The sequence below is a fragment of the Takifugu flavidus genome, chromosome 21 (genome assembly GCF_003711565.1).
Source record: "Takifugu flavidus isolate HTHZ2018 chromosome 21, ASM371156v2, whole genome shotgun sequence".
Lineage (NCBI taxonomy): Eukaryota > Metazoa > Chordata > Actinopteri > Tetraodontiformes > Tetraodontidae > Takifugu > Takifugu flavidus.
In genome coordinates, this window is record NC_079540.1 from 7175436 (window position 1) to 7196461 (window position 21026).

At 53.1% G+C, this 21026-nt stretch overlaps 2 protein-coding genes across 2 annotated transcripts; both read left to right on the forward strand.

Annotated features, from left to right (window-relative positions):
* Window positions 1-271: 271 nt before the first annotated feature.
* On the forward strand, window positions 272-16842 carry prrc2a (proline-rich coiled-coil 2A). The gene is given in 23 exon segments (XM_057020102.1): window positions 272-431; window positions 5450-5601; window positions 5915-6092; window positions 6218-6314; window positions 6385-6466; window positions 6545-6688; window positions 6907-7148; window positions 7311-7399; window positions 7490-7641; window positions 7823-7925; window positions 8001-8136; window positions 8138-8185; window positions 8361-8453; window positions 8653-8701; window positions 8704-9186; window positions 9977-10233; window positions 10350-10632; window positions 11425-11647; window positions 11783-12501; window positions 12552-13952; window positions 13955-14122; window positions 14125-14196; window positions 14199-16842. Coding segments are annotated over 22 exon segments (5706 nt in total). The 5' UTR covers window positions 272-431; window positions 5450-5486; the 3' UTR covers window positions 14771-16842.
* Window positions 16843-17496: 654 nt separating this feature from the next.
* On the forward strand, window positions 17497-20303 carry csnk2b (casein kinase 2, beta polypeptide). Its single transcript, XM_057020956.1, has 7 exons — window positions 17497-17685; window positions 18057-18138; window positions 18517-18619; window positions 18883-18998; window positions 19210-19285; window positions 19427-19616; window positions 20028-20303. The coding sequence occupies exons 2-7, from the start codon at window positions 18067-18069 to the stop codon at window positions 20116-20118; spliced, it is 648 nt and encodes a 215-aa protein (XP_056876936.1). The 5' UTR covers window positions 17497-17685; window positions 18057-18066; the 3' UTR covers window positions 20119-20303.
* The last annotated feature ends 723 nt before the right edge of the window (window positions 20304-21026 follow it).

Genomic DNA, 21026 nt, shown 5'->3' on the forward strand with positions numbered 1-21026 from the left:
ATGTGGGGGTGTAGCTGTAGTTTGGGGTGTCTGATGTGGGGGTTGTAGCTGTAGTTTGGGGTGTCAGATGTGGGGGTTGTAGCTGTAGTTTGGGGTGTCTGATGTGGGGGTTGTAGCTGTAGTTTGAGGTGTCTGATGTGGGGGTTGTAGCTGTAGTTTGGGGTGTCAGATGTGGGCGAGTTAACTAAATAAACGTTTGCCAATTCCTTCCCAAAGCCACAAAAGCGCCTTGAGACGAGCTCTTCCCGCTCCACGTCGCACGTTGAACGGGCCTTTTCTGCTCGTCTCCCCGCTGCGCGGAGCTCTCGAGCGGCTCCATCTCAGCGTCACGCAGTAGCCGTTGACGGCTCCTACGTGACGGGTCGAGGCCACTGTTGCCATTTTATTTTCCTGGTTTCATTTATTTTTACAACAAAGGACAAGGAGTGCAAGTAAGCGGAATACTTCCTATAACCTTCTGAGCAAAGTAGCCACTAGGAGCCCCTTCAGAGCGCTCCTGTGTTGGACAGAGCAGGGATAACGTTGCTTAGCTCGCTGGCTCTTCGCTAGCAAGCTACGCCATAGCATAGCTAACCTCATTCTGCGTTTAAACGTCGAGACAAGTCGGGACAAGAGCAGGTCAGTGGCCGGGAAAATTTCATCGTTTACGTAAACATCCGACAATTACGTTATTATAGGTGCAAATCGAGAACCACTTGGCTCGACGAAGTGCTTTTTTCGGAGAGATTTTCTTCATTATTTGGAAATAGGTTGTTGTCAGCTAGTGTTGTGAGGTTGTCTCGCTCATTAGCCTAGCTTGCCTTCGTGGTTAGCCAGTATTAGTCCAGTCTGTGTGGGTTTTAATATAACGCCAGAACAATATACACCCTAACGGAAACATCACTTTATACACGTTCTTTATTCTTATTCCCGGTAGCGTTCAGTTATTAACCATACATTGTCTAATTTGAGGAAAAGGTTGGTGGAGATTCATTTTCAGCCATAATAGTGGTCGTGTAGCCGCCACCAGCACGAAATTAATTTCTTATCCGCAATCTATAATTTCCATTTTGACTGTTTAATTTGAGGGGATCGCAAATTTGAACCCGCGGCGTTTTTCACCGCTGCTCTCGGAAGGAAACATGAAAAGTTGGCTGCTCTGTGGCTCGGTCGGTCCTGGGGCCGCGCCGCCATTTTGTTCTGTTGTCCTCATCAAATCTCCCCCTGCTCGGTTCTGTGGCGGCTACAAGCGCTTCGGGACCCAAAGTGCGTAGTTTAAACACCGCCGTGCTGTCCGTGCGTGAGCCCTCGTAGTTGGAGGGGACTTGGGTCGTTATTATAAACGCAGGCTGAAACATGCACGCGCCCCCCTCCCGACATCAAAGGGCCGAGCGAGGATTACTCCGTTACAGTTACTGCCGTTAGTTCCCGGCGCGAGCTTCCCGCTATGCTGGGGATCCTTTGAAGGTGTCCGGACGGTAAACGTGCTTGCTGTGACTGCTTAGCATTAGCATTAGCATTAGCCGTGCGGGGCCCCGGGTGGTGAGAGAACGGCTCGGTTCCGGCGCTGCTGCCCCCGTTAACCCCCCCCCCACACGGGGCCGAACCCTCATCCACTCTGCTTTGGTCAGAAACAGATTCGATTGACAGAAGGTTCCGGGACCTTTTGGGTCCGGCTCGAATGTGCGAACGTTGTTCTGATTCTAGCAGGATCTGGGGGTCCGAACGGGGTGTTGTATCTGTGGGCCCATGAGGTGGTTCTGGGTGGCCGAGGAGCACCTCATCACTGGGAGCAGAACCGTCCCTGGGTTCTAGGGATGAGCCCCTTCCAGCTGAAGGGTTGCCATGGTACCGACACCACTCAGTCCAGGCCCCAGAAGAACATCGCGTGTTGCCATAGAGACCAAATTTAATCTTTTCTTGGTGTTACTGGCAGTGCTGCCTGAAATGAGGGACTCCGAGCCTGGACCAGGACCAGCACTAGGTGCTAGGACTAGGTGCTAGGACTAGGACTAGGAAGTGCTAAATGCTAGGAACAGACTTTACTAGGACTAGGGAGTGCTAAATGCTAGGACTAGCACTTGACTAGGACTAGGGAGTGCTAAATGCTAGGACTAGCACTTGACTAGGACTAGCGAGTGCTAAGTGCTAGGACTAGCACATGACTAGGACTAGGGAGTGCTAAGTGCTAGGACTAGCACATGACTAGGACTAGGGAGTGCTAAATGCTAGGACTAGCACTTGACTAGGACTAGCGAGTGCTAAGTGCTAGGACTAGCACATGACTAGACTAGGGAGTGCTAAGTGCTAGGACTAGCACATGACTAGGACTAGGGAGTGCTAAATGCTAGGACTAGCACTTGACTAGGACTAGCGAGTGCTAAGTGCTAGGACTAGCACATGACTAGGACTAGGGAGTGCTAAATGCTAGGACTAGCACATGACTAGGACTAGGGAGTGCTAAATGCTAGGACTAGGTGCTAGGAAGTACTAAATGCTAGAGTTAGAGTTGGAGGGTGGGAGGGTTAGGGTCGGAGGGTTAGGGTCGGAGGGTTAGGGTGGGAGGGTTAGAATTGGAGGGTTAGGGTCGGAGGTTTAGGGTTGGAGGGTCGAGGGTTAGGGTGGGAGGGTTAGAATTGGAGGTTTAGGGTCGAAGGTTTAGGGTGGGAGGGTTAGAATTGGAGGGTTAGGGTGGGAGGGTTAGAATTGGAGGGTTAGGGTGGGAGGGTTAGAATTGGAGGTTTAGGGTCGAAGGTTTAGGTGGGAGGGTTCGAATTGAGGGTCGGGTCGGAGGGTTAGGGTGGGAGGGTTAGAATTGGAGGGTTAGGTGGGCGGGTTAGATTGGAGGGTTAGGGTGGGAGGGTTAGAATTGGAGGGTTAGAATTGGAGGGTTAGGGTCGGGGAGGGTTGAATTGGAGGGTTAGGGTCGGAGGGTTAGGGTGGAGGGTTAGAATTGGAGGGTTAGGGTCGGAGGTTAGAATTGGAGGGTTAGGGTGGGAGGGTTAGAATTGGAGGGTTAGGGTCGGAGGGTTAGGGTCGGAGGGTTAGGGTCGGAGGGTTAGAATTGGAGGGTAGAATTGGAGGGTTAGGGTCGGAGGGTTAGGGTCGGAGGGTTAGAATTGGAGGGTTAGATTGGAGGGTTAGGGTCGGAGGGTTAGGGTGGGAGGGTTAGAATTGGAGGGTTAGGGTGGGAGGGTTAGAATTGGAGGGTTAGGGTCGGAGGGTTAGAATTGGAGGGTTGGGTGGAGGGTTAGATTGGAGGGTTAGGGTCGGAGGGTTAGAATTGGAGGGTTAGGGTGGGAGGGTTAGAATTGGAGGGTCAGGGTCGAGTTTAGGGTCGGAGGGTTAGGGTGGGAGGTTAGGTGGGAGGGTTAGAGTTGGAGGGTCGGAAGGTCGGAGGGTTAGAGTTAGGGTTTACTAGGTCCTAGGAAGTGTTGGACCTCCAACCCTAACCCTTCGGTGATGTGGTGCTGGTTTTCTGTGACCACGCCCGACCCTTCAGCCTCCGCCCCAGATCCAGGGACTGTTCCAGGTGTCAGGAGTCCTGTGGAGGTGGACGATGATCCCTAACGTGGATCTCGTGCTGTAGTTGTTCTGGTGTTGGTGGGTCGGCTGTGGCGCCACTGCTAGTCACCAAAGCCCTTGGTGGAAGGCCTCAGCAGCACCAGTAGGACGTGGCCCAACTGGTGCTGCTGGGCTCTGCCTCAGGCCCTGGCTGTGGTGGTCCTGATGCAAGCAAGACGTCTCCACATCATCAAGACCTGCTCACGTTGTCTGTGTGACGGTCTTCCAACCATGTCTCCTCTCTCCTCTCCCCTGTCCCCTCTCCTCTGTCCCCTCTCCTCTGTCCCCTCTCCCCTGTCCCCTCTCCTCTCCCCTGTCCCCTCTCCTTTCCCCTTCCTCTCCTCTCCTCTCCTCTCCTCTCCTCTCCTCTCCTCTCCTCTGTCCCCTCTCCTCTCCTGTCCCCTCTCCCCTCTCCTCTCCTCTCCCCCCTTTCCCTCTCCTCTCCCCTCTCCTTCCTCTGTCCCCTCTCCTCTGTCCCCTCTTCCCTCTCCGCTCCCTCTGTCCTCTTCTCCTCCCCTCTCTCTCTGTCTCCCCTCTCCCCTTCCCTCTCTCCTCTTCCCTCTCCCTCCCTCCTCCTCTTCTCCTCTCCCTCTCCCCTTCCCTCTCCCCTCTCCCTGTCCTCTCTCCTCTCTCCCCTCTCCCCTGTCCCCTCTCCCCTTCCCTCTCCTCCTCTCCCCTGTCCCCTCTGTCCTCTCTCCTCTCCCCTCTCCTCTGTCCCCTCTCCCCTTCCCTCTCTCCTCTCCCCTCTCCCTCTCTCCTCTCCCCTCCCCTCTCCCCTTCCCTCTCCCCTTCCCTCTCCTCTCCCCTCCCCTCTGTCCCCTCTCCTCTCTCCTCTCCCCTTCCCTCTCTCCTCTCCCCTGCTCTCTCTCCCTCTCCCCTCCCCTCCCCTCTCCCCTTCCCTCTCCCCTTCCCTCTCCTCATTCCCCTTTCCCCTCTCCCCTCTCCTCTCTCCTCCTCCCCTTCCCTCTCTCTCCTCCTCCCCTCTCTCCTCTCCCCTCTCTGTCCTCTCCCCTCTCCCTCTCTCCTCTCCCCTTCCTCTCCCCTCCCCTCTCTCCTCCTTCCCTCTCCCCTGTCCTCTCTCCCCTCTCCTCTGTCCCCCTCCTCTCCCCTCCCCTCTCTCCTCTCCCCTCTCCCGCTCTCTCCTCTCCTCCTGTCCCCTCTCCCCTCCCCTCTCCCCTCTCCCCTTCCTCTCTCCTCTCTCCTCTCCCCTCCTCTGTCCCCTCTCCCCTCCCTCGTCTCCTCTCCCTCTCCTCTCTCCTCTCCTCTCCCGCTCCCCTCCCCTCTCCCCTTCCCTCGTCTCCTCTCCCCTCTCCCCTCTCCTCTCCCCTCCCCTCTCCCCTTCCCTCTCTCCCCTTCCCTCTCCTCTCGGCCCTCTCCTCTCCCTCTCCCCGTCTCTCTCTCCCTCCGTCCCCTTCCCTCTCTCCTCTCCCCTCTCTCCTCCCCTCTCATCCTCCCCTCTCCCCTCTCCTCTCTCCTCCTCCGTCCCTCTCCCCTCTCCCCTCTCCTCTCCCGCTCCTCCCCTCACCTCTCCTCCCCTCTCTCTCTCTCTCTCCCCTCCCCCTCTTCCCTCTCCTCTCTCCTCTCCTCCTCCCCTTCCCTCTCTCCTCTCCCCTCTCTCTCGTCTCCCCTCTCCCCTCTCCCCTCCCCTCTCCCCTTCCCTCTCCCCTTCCCTCTCCTCCTCCCCTTTCCCCTCTTTCCCTCTCCTCTCTCCTCTCCCCTTCCCTCTCTCCCCTTCCCTCTCCCTCTCGCCCTCTCTCTCCTCTCCCCTCTCCCCTCTCTCTCCTCTCCCCTCTTCCCCTCTCCTCTCCCCTTCCGCCCTCTGTCCTCTCTCCTCTCTCCTCTCTCCGTCTCCCTCTTCTCCTCTCCCTCTCCCCTGTCCCCTGTCCCCTCTGTCCTCTGTCCACAGTCTCAGGGCTCACCGTACTCAATGAGCGGACAGCGCAATGTCAGAGCGCTCTGGGCAAACTGCAAAGGGGAAGGAAGGCAAAACCAAGTATGCGTCTCTCAACCTGTTTGATACATACAAAGGAAAGAGCCTTGAAACACAGAAGCCAGTTGGTGAGTGATGCATCATCTGAAGGGTCTGAGAGGTGATCTGCAGGGGGAGGCGTGTCCACCGGCCGTGTGGCTCCTGCACACACCTGGAAGGCTACCTGCCCTTCCTGCCCACCTCTCATTGGCCAGCGTTCTCCTTCCAAGCAATTCCACTATTATTTATAAGAAAATGTGCAAACTCTTAACCTGATCTGTGTCAAACTAATAAGAATAGTAAATCAAGAAGATGTTTGTGTTCCTGTTGGTGCTTTTGATAAGGTTTCCTTGGTATTTATCAGGGTTTCACTGTTCCGTACCGACCTTCTCTTGCTTCCAGTTCCTCCCCGCCATGGCCTGCAGTCTCTCGGTAAAGTTGCCTCCGCACGGCGTATGCCACCCCCAGCCAACCTGCCCAGTCTGAAGGCAGAGAACAAAGGCAACGATCCCAACGTCTTACTTGTTCCCAAAGACGGCACAGGATGGGCAAGCAAACAGGAGCAAGCAGACCCAAAGAGGTGTGTGGGCCGTCTGTGTGACCAGTGGGTTCGGGTTAGGGTTACCGTTACCCAAACCCTAACCCGAACCCGAACCCGAACCCTACTCACAACAGCTGCCATTCAACCTGCTGTGCTCTCTCTAGTACCGATCCATCATCAACACCGCAGCCGGAGTCGCAGCAGTCTTCGGCTTCACCGACTCCTGCGCCGACGCGCCCGAGAACCCCTCCCATTTCAGAGGTATTGACAACATGGCTGCTGTCTTCATTCTTCACTCATGCACGTTCTTGACATGTTGTGTATTTGAAAGGCTGTGACTCAACCTTCAACACAGGCCGCAGGGGTAAGGTCCTGGGCACAAGCCAGTGTTACACCTGGAGTACAAGGCGATGGTGAGCCCTCCCCTAGCATAACTGGTCTACACCGGTCATCGGCGCTCCTCAGAGGTCATCTCCCACCTCTGTTTGCAGGTGGAAAGGGATCAAACCAACCATCGCCATTCTCTCGCGAGGAATTTCCCACCCTGCAGGCGGCTGGCGACCAGGACAAAGCTGGCAGAGAACAGGGCACTGTAGATCAGTGGTATGGGCCCGGACCAAGCCTCCGCCCCCAGAGTGAGTGACACACAGTTGGCTGCCTTTGCTTTCACTTTTGGTACCTCCGCTCTGGGCATGTGTGGCATGTCTGTCTATTAAAACTTTAAACAACAGTTATGGAATTATATTGAGCAAAACTCAGTAAACACGGGAGATCTTAACTCTGTTTAGTTCCTCAATAGGTGGAACGCTGGCGTCACATTTAGCATCTGAGCTAACCCTAACCTCATCTGCAGATGTAACAAGTTGGCGGGATGGGGGGGGCCGAGCAATGGCACCCACCCTGTCTGGGGAGGGGGCGGCGGATGGTGGCAGTGGTGGACATCTGGTGATGGATGGGGCAGCTGGGGTACCCACTCCAAATTCTCAGTCCCATGGGCCACCTAGGATCGCTCCTGCAGGCAACCCCGTCTTGCCCCTGCCCCAACCCCCTGTGGGGCCTGGGTTCCCCCAATATCGAGGAATCATGCCTCCTTTCGTGAGTGTTCCAGCGCCTTTTTTCTCCTTTTGTTTGTAGACCAATTTAATCTTTTATATAGTCACAGGTGTATTAAAATGTTGCAATTTGCCCCAGATTTCTATGGTTGGTTTTCTCTTCTAACAAATCCACACTAAACATGAATTATGTCTCTTTTTGAAGATGTTTCCTCCCTACATGCCCTTCCCGGGTCCCTATGGCCCTCAGGGGCCTTACAGGTACCCAGCACCGGGGGAAGGACCATCTCCTAGGTAGGGCACGCTGTCAAATAGATAAACTACAAACCTTTTGCAGCCATTCGTACATTCTGATTCTTGCACGGATATTTATTTTCCTCACAGGTTTTCTCGTGGGCAGAGTGGACCTGACAGTAGGCCACAGGGTGGCACACGAGACGCATGTGGAGAGGTGCTGAAGCGTCCTTCTATCTTAAAGCAGGACGACCTGAAGGAACTGGATGAGTTGGACCATGATGGTGACGAGGGCTGGGCAGGTAAGACAGCCAATAAGGCTTCAATGGACATTCATTTTTGTATCAATGCATATAAAATTATTATTATTATTTTCACGGAAGTCATCTACAAGTAATATGTTCCTGGGATTGGCAAGGCAAAGCAGCAAATAAGTGTAACTGAAGCTATTTGAAACAGGCAGTGATTAGCTTGCTTTTCCAGGAGCTCATGAAGAAATAGACTATTCTGCTAAGCTGAAGTTCAGTGACGATGAAGGAGATGAAGAAGGGGAGGAGGAACCAACTGAAAGCAGCAACGAATCCCGGTATGAGACTAAATTTGAATTTGATACGTCAGCTGTTGAGATTTTGACAAATCTGTGTTTTGCTCTGGACCCTAGCGAGCAGCAGATGCCCCAGGATGTCCCTCCTGCTGGCTCACGCTCCCGTGCCTCCGATAGCAGTGAAGAAACTCGCCATACCTCTTCATCTAATGCTGACAAAGATCCACAACCCCCCTCCAGCAAGCCAGGTTGGCGCGGGAGGAGGAGGCAATGGCTGGCAGGGTGGACCTCCAAACTACCAGGTAGACATCCTGAAGTGCAGCCAGCATCCATCAAAGCACGCTGAAACGGGGGGAAGGAAGAGGCCAAAGCTTTTAAAGAACAACAACGCACATGTTGCTCTTGGGCAAACAAGTTACACTCAGGTTTTGAGTGTGGCTCATTGTGTTGTGGTTTACTGTGTCTGCCTGTATCTAGGGGCACAGGCCTGGATCGGGTGGTCTTCGGGAGCAGCCCTCCCCCCCCCCCGGCCCGCTCCTTGGACAAGGGCCTTACTCCTTTTCTCAACAGGTAGACCTCTGGTTGTGGGCTCATAGATAAATCATTCCAGTCATCGCCTCATTTACGGCCCTCGGCTCTCATGGGTCGGACATCTTCGGTTTTGCGTTTTGCTTCCTGAGTTTTATTACTGTTGTATAACATTTTTTCACAAGATTACAAGGATTTTATCCAGAAATAGAAAGACATGTCATTGTTTGTAACCTTGCAGGAGCGGCCCCACAGTCAAGGAGCCTCACTAATCCCGGGGAAGCCCGCCTCCACCCGAGCATCGGGGGTCCTACTCCTCCCCAGCCTGGTCTGGTGGCTCATGGGACGCAGGGAGATGACGAGGATGAAACCTGGCGTCAGCGTAGGAAGCAGTCCTCCACTGAGATTTCTGCAGCAGTAGAACGAGCCCGTCGCCGCCGTGAAGAGGAAGAACGCAGGATGGAGGAAGAAAGACGTGCAGCCTGTGCAGAGAAGCTAAAGAGGCTGGATGAGAAGCAGCAACAACAGCACGGCACCAATGTAGGAGTTGGCGGTAGCAGCAGTAAATCCCCCAGCCTGGATGGAAACTCAACTACTGCCACAGCCGGCAGCCTCAGCCCATCTGTTTCAGTCTCTTCACCCAACACCAGCCAGCCTCCATCCCCCTGTGTGGATCCTGAGGAGCCTCCACCATTTGCTGGCCAACCAACATCAAATCCTTTAGTCGGTGAACAACAGCGAGGCAGCAGTAAGAGCAGTTATGACTCCAGTGCTGGTAAATATTCCAACACCTGTTTTCAGAACCAACAGGTTTGACTGTTATGTGGGTTTTTGGTTTCTAAGACTGATCAGATCGTGTGTACGTACAGGCGACTGGTGATAGTCGCACCATTATTGTATGAGTGAGCTGGGCCTCGGGCTGGTCGCTGGCAGGCCAGAAAGTGCTTTTACTATGCATGATTTATATATGAACATGAAGGTGATTACGCATGAGGAGAAGGGAAAAAGAACACGAGTCTCGCCCGAGAAACAAGCACCCGGTAGCTCTGAGTGACATTCCATCTTAAACACATCTTGTAGTTTAATAAAAGATGTATATTTAAATGGAAGGCATTTATGTAGTAGGCCTGCTTCTTTACTTTGTGACTAAAGTGCTGTGTTTTGATGCCGATGTTGAATTCGTGAGTAAAGCCTCAACCTTTGAGCAGGCCCTCTCGTGCTCGTTGGGCTGCCACACAGTTAAACTGTCCGTTTCTAATCCAATATTACTCAATTTTTCACCAGAATTTTCAGGTGTCCTAGGAACCTGCTATAACTGTGACTTATTAGTAGCGTGTTTATTGTTTCCATAAGAATGGAAAACTCCTTTAGGAAAAACTTGCCAACCTATCGGCTCGAGACTTGGCATTAACTAGGTGTTAACTAATGTATTAACTAATGTGCTGTGCATATTAACTGTATGTATTCATAGTTCCACTGTCTAGAATTTGCTGTCTTAGGATACATTTTCAGACTTGTGCTGCATTACTGAATCCTGACCCCTAACAAGCTACTCGTCTGTCCAGAGTCCCAGCAGTGTCCTCAGCCAGCCGTGTCCCAGGCTCCACAAGCTGCCATGGACAGGCCTTTACCCGGAGAAATCAAGGACGAGACTGCGGGCTGCACTCACGGTCGCACAGGGAGCGGAAATGAAAGAGGAGTCGACCAAGTCAAGATTGAGACTGCTGGAAGTGGAGCAAGTCGTCCAGCCGGTGGTCTTCCTAACCAAGGCTACTCAAAGTACCAAAAGTCTCTTCCACCTCGATTTCAGAGGCAGCAGCAGGTACAAAGTTACGAGTCAGTTGTTTGAGTGGGTTGTGATGACTAAAGTGGCCCCACAGTATCGTTACGATTGTGTCTGGTCAAACGTGGTCCCGAGATACGATGTTTTCTCTGTAGGAGCAGCTCCTCAAACAGCAGCAGCAGTGGCAGCAGCAGCACGGCCAGTCGTCTCAGAGCCAGCTCTCCCCCCAGCCACAGGCTCCTTCAGCAGGTTCCACACCCCAGTCAGGCCCTGGACCAAAACAAGGTGGGCCACTTTACCAACCCAGCAGCATGGTTCGACCCCCACCCCTGCCAATAATTGATCCCCGCTGGATGATGATGCCCTACATGGACCCTCGCATGATGCAGGGCCGCCCACCTCCAATGGACTTCTATCCAGCCGGCATACACCCATCTGGTGAGTGTGTGTGAGCGTGTGTGTGTGTGTGCGTGTGTGAGCGTGTGTGTGTGTGAGTGCGCGTGTGTGTGTGTGAGTGCGTGTGAGCGCGTGAGTGTGTGTGAGCGCGTGTGTGAGTGAGCGCGCGTGTGTGTGTGAGAGCGCGTGTGAGTGTGTGAGTGAGCGCGTGCGCGTGTGTGTGTGTGTGTGTGTGTGTGTGTGAGCGCGTGTGTGTGTGTGTTTGTGTGTTGTGAGTGCGTGTGTGTGTGTGTGTGAGCGCGTGTGTGTGTTTGGTGTGTGTGTGAGTGCTGTGTGTGTTGAGTGTGTGGTGCGCGCGTGTGTGAGTGAGCGCGTGTGTGTGTGTGTGAGAGTGCGTGTGAGTGTGTGAGTGAGCGCGTGCGCGTGTGTGTGTGTGTGCGCGTGTGTGTGTGTGTGAGCGCGTGTGTGTGTGTTTGTGTGTGTGTGAGTGCGTGTGTGTGTGTGTGTGAGTGCGTGTGTGAGTGTGTGTGTGTGTGTGAGTCGTGTGTAGTGTGGTGTGTGTGTGTGGTGCGCGTGTGTGTGTGTGTGTGTGAGCGTGATAAAGCTGTTAGTGTCCTCGGTCCTTGTGCCGCTTCGCTCTCACCCTCATTTCTGCAGACCTCCAGCGTAATCTTCTGGCAAACCCAGTAATTAATCGATTGACCTAAACAAAGCATTAAAAATGAAAAGTTGACTTTCTGTCTGTACTTAACTTAAAATTAGATAAATGCCAGATTCTAATTTTGTAGTTGCTCGGCAACCCTATTTATTTTAAAAAGTGCTTTGCTCTGGCAGGTCTTATTGGGCGTGAGCGGTCTGATTCAGGAGGATCTGGGTCAGAACCGTTTGACAGGCAGCAGCCGCTTCCAGGGCAACCTCAGCGTGGGACTCCTCCAATGGACCCTAAGCTAGCCTGGGGGCCAGAGGTGTTCCCTGGACCTGGGGAGGGGCGGGGGCTGGCGTCGCCGCTCAGACAGAAGCAGGGAATGGACGAGGATGACGGGGCCAAAGGACCCAGGTATAACTCGGTCCACATGTAATTGTATTGCACTCATTCGTACCGTTTTATATGATTTTTTGATGCCATTTGTATTAGAAATATATAAAATTATTTGTATTTAATGATAATGGTATTGTTTCCTGTCTATTTCAGGAGTGACACACCTCCACATCGCATGCGAGAAGGTGTACTGGGACCAATACAGCAGCCTGGAACTAACAGTGGGACATCCAGTCAGACGCCACCTTTAGTTGGCACACAAGTTGGGGCACAGGGAAGCAGCCATCATACACATCACTACATGGGTGGACAGGGAAACTACAGTAACTTCCCAGACCAAAGTGCACGGATGCTCCCCCACCAACAGCAGCAGAGGCCAGCGGAGAGAGGAAACAAGCAGCATGGCTTCACCCACCAAGATGACGCTCCTAGAGGATCCCAGCAGGGCCAAATGTGGGGAGCTCCACACTCTCAGTATGATCGAAATAGTCGAGTCGACGTCCCGGCAGTTGAGAGCAGCTCTCATCTCCATCTTCATCACAGCCACCACCCTCAGCAGCCTCACTTTGCTCTTCACCCACACAAGCCAGAAAACAGTCGTGATAGGGTTGTTGAGGGGCCTGCTAAGAAGAGAGATTCTCCCCCAATACATCAACCCTCCACCTCATCCTGCTCCTCCTCCTCCTCCTCTGCAAGGGATGATGGAAATGTCAAAGTTGCTATGCATCATCATCATCATCATCATCATCATAGAGAAAATGAGCCTGGTATGGGGAAAAGTCATGGAGAAAGAGGAAGCATCAATAGCAGTCACGTTAAACAGGAGAAGGTCAGTTTCGTTACTGCAAGCCCACCTCCTAATCAACATGGCAGCCACACGCCGCCTCAGCAGCAGCAGCAGCAGCAGCAGCAGCAGCAGCAGCAGCAGCACAGCAGCAGCAGCAGCACCCCCCCCATTCTAAACCCAACCAAAGAGGTGGAAGAGAACACAAGACAGAAACTCACTGGGGCCCACGGCCTGGCAGCAGCACTAGTGGCGGCTCCTCTCACGGTAGGAGGGCCAACAGCAATGCGGGAGGGGGGAGCAACTCGTGTGGAGGGGAGGAACTCGTCACTGTCTCGGAGCACAAGCCCTCCAATCAGACAGCCGGCACCAGCAACAAGAGGGCTGGGCCCATTAAAAAACCAGTGTTGAAAGAGATGAAGAAAGATGGAGGGGAGGTGGATGAAAAGACAACTGTCGGCCTTGGTAAAGACAAAGAGCAGGATGCAGGCCAGCCCAGTTCCACCAAGCAGGATGGCTCCTCCAGCTCCCAGAACACCTCAGCACCACCTAAAGATGAATCGGCTCCCGCAGCCAAACCCAGAAATGCTGGAAAAGAAAGATTTGGGGGAGGTGGGGGAAATCGAGGGTCCAAAGATGCAGATGTCCAATCTGGATTTTCAGGGTCCTCTTCCAGGAGGGAAATGGATCGCTCCTTTGAGAGGGGCCGCAGCACTATCCATCACCATGGGCTGCCTGCCAAAGGGAGCAGAGCCAGTCGAGGACGGGGGGGAGAATTCTTTGGGCGTGGACGTGGCTACCGTGGCACCTACACATCTGCTGCTGGGCCCAGTGGTGGTGGTCGTGGAAGAATGGGGGGCAGGAGTGGCAGAGACTTTCGTTCATCTGTTGCTGGGGGCCACCAAAATGAGTCCAGGGGAGAGGGGGGCGTTGGCAGGCATGGACAAGATCGCTCACAACACAACCCAGCCAGGGCCAGAAATCGAAGTGAGACCCGGAGTGAGGGTTCGGAATATGAAGAAATCCCCAAGAGGAGAAGGGAGAGAGGGTCTGAGACTGGCAGCGACAGTGGTGCTAGTGAGCTGGGTCACTCCGACAAGGATGAGGTCCAGAAAGCCAGCACCAAAAATGGCTCCGACCATGCCATCTCAACTGGACACGTGTCATCTGCCCCACCGAGAGGTTCCCAGGCCCGGGTCTTCACGCCCAGAGGTGTACCTTCTAGAAGAGGAAGGGGTGGGGGCAATGGGGGAGGGAACATCTACCGTGGCGGCTGCAATGTCGGGGGAACACCTGGACCGCTCAGAGTGGGTCCTGCTTCGGCCTCGCACGGTGGGCCCTCCAGGTCCTCGGCCTCAGGTCGAAAGCAGCAAAGCCCCCCTCAACATCCGGGGCCCAAAGACACGGGCAAAGGAGCCAACGGGGGAGAGAAGAAGGACAAGATGGGTGACGTCAGCCAAGCCCAGAGCCACGCCCCCAAGCCCCCCCAGCCGTCTCTGGCTGCTACAACAGCCGCCACTTTAGGCTCTGCTGAAAATGGAGCATTGTAGCCCAGCAGGGCGGGCCCAGCAACCATGCCTCGACCCCCGGGGGGCCCAACGTGCTGCCGCTGCCCACCCCCCGCGGCTTTGAGCGACCGCCCCGCCGTCGCCGTCATGGCCGCTCCCAGCATCAGCAAGACAAGCCGCCCCGCTTTCGCAGGCTGAAGGAGAGGAGAATGCAGCCCGCATTAATGGGGGCGTGGGGGTGATTGGGGGAGGAAGGCCCTCCTCCCCCTCGGGGCACTCGTTCAGGAGAGTAATGGAGCGCCCCTCGGTGCCACCGTGACCGGCAATACACAAAATAACACGGTTACTAGCAACAGCAGTGGCGGTGGGCACCTCAGCCATTCGAACAGCCACCCTCACCACTACAACAACCAAGGCATAGCTGCCCCCCCCCAGCACCACCACAGCCATGGAGCAAAGTCCCCCGACTTCACTAACCAGAACTCAGACCAAGCCAACGAAGAGTGGGAGACCGCCTCGGAAAGCAGCGACTTCACAGAGTTCCGAGATAGAGAGGGTGGAGGGGGAGGAAAACCATATTCATCTCATCACCCCCACCACCTGGGACGGGGAGGGGGGGGTAGCGGAAGTATGGGAGAGCGGGAGATGGCGGGAAAAGAGCCCTCCACTAATAAAAGGAGTTTCTCAAGCCAGCGTCCTGGTATGGAGCGCCAGAACCGTCGGGTCAATCCTGGAGGAGGAAGAGGCCCCAGAGGCCCACCTGGCAGTGGCTCGGGGGGGGGCAGTAATGGAGGAGGCAATCGTGGGGAGAAACGGGTCAACATGCCTTCCCCCAAAAATAGGAAATGATTGGACAGAACGCCACTGGCATCGGAACGGCCCCTCAGACGAATCGGAATCTCCTGGGTGGAGTGGCTGCTGTTGCCATGGCGCTCAGATGTTGGCGTGTTGTACAGTGTGTGCTGTTCCCTTTGAGTCCCCCCATCATGGTTCCATCCCCCGTCCGTTGGTGTGCGTTTCTCCGTGGTTCCTCCACCCTCCAGGAGAGGCTCCGCCCCGTTGGGTCTGAGCGCAGGCGTCCACACATAGAAGCACAACACAGGCAGCACATGGAAACGCTAGATTTCTTTGGCAGAACTAGATTGATGGGCTCCTTTTATATCCTGTCTGTTTCTACCACACTTTGGCCTTGGGTGAAATGTCTGGTGCAGAACTGCACGTGTCCTCCGCAGGGACGAGTGCAGCTTTATCTTTTAACATGAACAATGTAAAGTGAGAGTCTGCTTCCTTTCTGTCCCTAACCTTTCTGCTTCGCTGTCATCAGTCATTTCCTGTTACATTTGGGGCTTCGTTAGTCAACTGTGGGATTGGGAAGCTTCCTTGGGCTCGAGTATCAACGGGGCTGCTCTTCGCTCCTCAGGAGTTTCCCCTTCAACCCACTCTGACATTTTACTAGAATTTGTTGATATTTTTGTTGGGGGGGCCCTCCCTCCCCAACGTCATTATATCTTTTGGCAGTTATCCTGAGATCAGTAGTTTTCCTCTTGGACTTTTGTTTACCCTATAAAGACTGTCATCATAGCTTGTTGGCTTTATTTTAACAACCATTATTTCCTCAGTGACTTCCATTTGTATGGAATAAAAATGTAGGATGGATGGAAAAATGGCAGAACTTGTCCGTGCTTCAGTCGGTGCTTAGTTCTGTTAACACTCCTCGTACGGCGCCGTTTGACTTCCTTTGGTCTTTGTTTTCTTTGGGCGAGTGAAGCAAACGGGATGAGAACGGAGCGCTGCCCCGGCCTTCTGCTCTGACTCTTCCCTTGGCTCCTCACGTCAAGAAGGACTTTAAAATCCAGAGCTTGTCCGGGGACGTGGGCCTGACTGGTCTGGGGGCACCGTGGGGGGGGCACCTTGGGGAGTCTGGACGGTGCCGAAGCCTCGTGCACGTCGCCATCTGCAGGGGACACGGTCCGAGGCGGCTCCCAGCAGATGGTGGCGAGCCCTGGAAACCCTGGACCGATGTAGGGATGCCCTCAAACATGGGCGGCATCATACATGAGAGACATCACAGTGGCACCGTCCGCTGCCCCCCCACTCACCCATTCACCCATTCACCCGCTCATTCACTGCTGTAAGTTGGGGTCGTTTGTTTACTGACCGGTGTGAAGATCGTCTCGGGGATGTTGTGAGTAGGGCATTTGATGATTCTTATTTTTGTAATGTGTAAGTGTGTGGCATGTGTGTGTTTCCAGGTGTCTGTAATAACGGGGGGGGGAGGGGGGCGGTTCACATGAATGGCGAGCACCTTCTGCCTTGTTTGCCCACATGGTTCAGCTAATGTTCCCTAGCAAGACAGTTGTGTCGCTTCCATGCATCAGACATATATACATTCAAATGTGTGTATATGCTCCTCGAACGTTCCGTCTCATGTAAACAGGATCAGCAGGCAAGCGAAGCTGGATGTCTTTCTCTGCCCCCCCACTGACTCCTAAGCATGGACAAGCACCCATGGGTGTCGCTTGCCTTGTCTCTTACTGGTTTCAACCTTGTACACACAACACTGGCTCGGAGAGTGCTTCATCTTTCCTTAACTCCTAATGTTAATGTGCGCATTACTTCACGTACCCATGTTAAAAAGAAACGTAGTGTATTCCAGAAAAAAACTTAAAGATTGTACTATGTTTAAGGTACCTGGAGTGATTCAAGCTGTTATAACAATTATGGTTTTATTAATGGAACCATAATATACACACATGTATGTATATTGGTATGTATCTAAGTTTTGTCTGCCCCAACTTACATTCCCACAAACAAATGCCATTTTAGTTCAAGGGAGCAATGTACAAGCAGAGAAGTGTCTTATTATAATAAAGTTATACAGAGAAGGCAAAGTTAAATAAACTACTTTTGATTTAATTCAACCTTTATTTGTATGTGTCTGAATTATTTTTTGGAGTAGGAAAAAGGTTTAGTTTAGTTACCAACTAAAGAGTTGGATTATAATAATTGATGTTCAGGTTTGACCCATGTTTTCCAGCCTTTCAGTTTACAATATACTGGGAATACTACATTTGTGTGTGTATTGGAATACTTTGTGTTGTCGTTTCAACATCTCTTAAATATAATTATGTCACTTTCCTTTCCTCCTTCTTAATCTTCCAAAACGCTTGCGGGCCGCGATTCTTGTACGTGCCGCCAGCAGGGGGCGGTAGTGAGCAGCGGAGGGTTACTGCGACTCACTGCCGCCAGCAGAGGGCGGTAAAGAGCCGCGGAGGGTTACTGAGACTCACTGCCGCCAGCAGGGGGCGGTAAGAGCCGCGGAGCGTTACGGAGACTCACTGCCGCCTAGCAGGGGGCGGTAGCGAGCCGCGGAGGGTTACTGAGACTCACTGCTCGCCAGCGGGGGCGGTAGCGAGCCGCGGAGCGTTACGGAGACTCACTGCCGCCAGCAGCTGGGGCGGGTGTAGCGAGCCGCGGAGGGTTACTGAGACTCACTGCGCCAGCAGGGGGCGGTAGCGAGCCACGGAGAGTTACTGAGACTCACTGCCGCCAGCAGGGGGCGGTAAAGAGCCGCGGAGGGTTACTGCGACTCACTGCCGCCAGCAGGGGGCGGTAGCGAGCCGCGGAGCGTTAACGGAGACACTCCTGGTAAACAGCAAGAAAACCCGTCTTTGATCCTGTTTTTCGGGGGTGGTGTCCATTTTATTTACACCAGTGGATTTGCAAGAGATTCTCTCGTATTCAGGCGGCTGCATTAAGAACCAGTAAGTTGCGGGATATCACATCCTGACCAAGTGTCACGTGTTCTCGGACAGGCTGCGGACGCTGCGGACGCACCGATCTGTTCGGCGAGGCCTGTTTCTAATTATGCGCCATTTCTGTCACGTCCCGGCTGCTAAGTGCAGCGAGCTAATTGTGATTACATTTACAAATGAACGTCAACAGTGAATATTCGAAGTAATTAGTGCCGAGTTAACCGTTGCGTACATAAAGTATAAATGAGTTTGAGGCTATAGCATCACTGTACCGACGTTTTTAGTGTGGTTTGAGGCGATGCTAGCGGCTAGCTAGCTAGCTAGCCCGGCTCCCAGACGCACGCTAGATGCTTCATTTGTGGTCCGTTTCTCTTTTAAAGGTCTTGAACGATGAGCAGTTCAGAGGAAGTTTCGTGGATCTCCTGGTTCTGCGGATTGAGGGGCAACGAGTTTTTCTGTGAAGTAAGAGGTCCAATTCTTTCATACTGTGAATGAACCCGGTCTAGCAGAGCAACTGGTCCGGTGGTACATTTAGTTTCTAAGCCCTTCAGAACCATCTGGACCCAAATGCTCCCATCTTTGCTGCTGGACATCAGATCCAAGTTCGGGACTTTGTGGGGGAAAAGAACTATTACATGACGGGACCGAGGATTTATATGCAAGATGATGTTTTCAAAAGTTGAATTTTATTGATTGATTGTTCCATGATATTGGCCTTTAAACACTATTTTGATCTTATTTCTGTTGCTATGAAGCATCTTTAGTTGTGGAGGTTTGTGCACGTTTAGCGGCTCCAGCAAGACTGATCATGTTTTTCCATCTGAATTCCCTCACATAAAGGTTGATGAGGACTACATTCAAGACAAATTTAACCTGACCGGACTAAACGAGCAGGTCCCCCACTATCGACAAGCCCTCGACATGATCCTGGACCTTGAACCAGGTCTGTATGGTTCTGGAGCACAAGTGCAAATTACACCTGCCAAGAACTATTTCAAACATCCAGAGAATTTCTTCTAAAACGGGTTCTGAGCGCGAGACATGGGATTATATGTTGACGTGTGTCCTCAGTGGGACATGAACAGGCGTGACGAGAGGAACCATCGTGTTATTACATCATTATTACCTCATTATTACCTCATTATTACCTCAGATCCCTCGAACAAAAGCTGCTGTTTTCAGTGTTTCATTGTTTCCTGTTTGCAGATGAGGAGTTGGAAGACAACCCCAACCAGAGCGACCTGATCGAGCAGGCGGCCGAGATGTTGTATGGTCTGATCCACGCACGCTACATCCTCACCAACCGAGGCATCGCACAAATGGTGCCGCTCCTTCCATCAGCCGTTAACCGTGGGGGGTCCGCTTTATATCAAAGGGGATTTTGAGTGCTGTCATCTCAATGCATGATGGGTCGGGGGTTCGGGTCAGAGGATGGAGACGAGGCTTCAGCCTCCCTCAACTGGAACCATTGTTGTGATCTCACTGTTGCTTTTAGCTGTAAATAACAGCAACTTTCTGATTTATCATTCGCAGTTGGAGAAATACCAACAAGGGGATTTTGGTTATTGCCCCCGGGTCTATTGTGAAAACCAGCACATGCTTCCTATCGGTGAGTCTAAAGCACCACCAACACAGAGCCGAGACGTGCTGGACCCAGCAGCACCACTGCTGGACCCAGAACTGCTGGACCCAGCAGTGGAGGGACCAGAACCAAAGTGCTGCAGGTTTTCTGAACGGTGGCTGTTTCCAGGCCTGTCTGACATCCCAGGAGAGGCCATGGTGAAGCTGTACTGCCCTAAATGTATGGACGTCTACACGCCCAAGTCCTCCAGGCATCACCACACCGATGGAGCCTATTTTGGCACCGGTTTCCCACACATGCTCTTCATGGTTCACCCAGAGTACAGATCCAAGAGGCCCGCCAATCAGTTTGTCCCAAGGTTTGTGCCCCCCCCCCTCGGGAGGCTCCAGTGTGCTTAGCATCTTAGCATCTGCTTAGCATCTTAGCCAGCATCTTAGCATCTGCTTAGCATCTTAGCCAGCATCTTAGCATCTGCTTAGCATCTTAGCCAGCATCTTAGCATCTTAGCATCTGCTTAGCATCTTAGCCAGCATCTTAGCATCTGCTTAGCATCTTAGCATCTGCTTAGCATCTTAGCAGCTGCTTAGCATCTTAGCCAGCTGCTTAGCATCTTAGCCAGCATCTTAGCAGCTGCTTAGCATCTTAGCCAGCTGCTTAGCATCTTAGCCAGCATCTTAGCATCTGCTTAGCATCTTAGCATCGGCCCTTTACTGAAGTTGCAGCTTGTTGGTGCAGCCCTTGAAGACTTGTCACGTCTCTGCCTTGGCAGGTTGTACGGGTTCAAGATCCACCCCATGGCCTACCAGCTGCAGCTGCAGGCAGCCTCCAGCTTCAAGAGCCCCGTCAAGGCCATTCGCTAGAGCGCGCGAGCCCAGGAGGAGCAGACGTGCTGCGAAATAGAAAATAAGAATTATTGTGAGAAGGGACAGGGTCGCCTGCATGTACCAGTGCTTCTCAGATGTCCCCTTTCTTCCCTCAAGACTGTATTATTTTGCTTTAGTGTATGGTAAAGAAACCAAGTAAAGATTTTTGAGTATGAGCCAAACAGAGATGCACAGCCATGAATTACTGACACACATCAACATATATGACACACGCGAGCACACGGGACCTCCGTGGATGTGCCCCCACTCATCGGTGCCACGGGCAGGAGCTGCAGGTCAAAGGTCAGGTGGTGTCGCTGGTGAGAAGATGGACTGTTGGACATGTGCCGCTCTGTTCTGCTCCGCTCTGTTCTGTTGCTCCGCTGTTGGCACCATCTGCCCCAGAAAGGAGCCCTTTCTGCCCCCTCTGTCGCTGGGATGTTCCGGTGGTAAGATGAGCCCCCCCCCCCCCTGGGCAGCTGTGTAGAAATAAACTCCCGTAGTTTGTTCCGTTCGGGTCGATGAGGAATTTAGGCAGTCTGATCCGCACTGGTGCTGCTGGTCGTCCTTTATGTCCCCATTTAACCAGGAATCCTCATCATGTTGGTCACTTTTGGGTCGGGCCATGTCTGAAACACTTCTGTGCGGCTGGAGCAGATATTTTTGGATTTTGTGATAGAAGAGAAGGTGTATTTAAGTGTCTGGATTTAACTCGTGTGGTTCAGTTTTGTTTTTGTCTTTGGGGGGGGGGCAGCTTCAGAATTCTCAATAAACATCTTTTCATACTGACTCGGTTCTGAACCTGCAGTTTGGATCTCTGCCTCTGGGGGTCGCCAGAGAGCCTGGTGGAGGCGCGCTTCCTTCCGACAGTTGCGCGTTCACGATAGTCGGAACTCCCGTGTTTC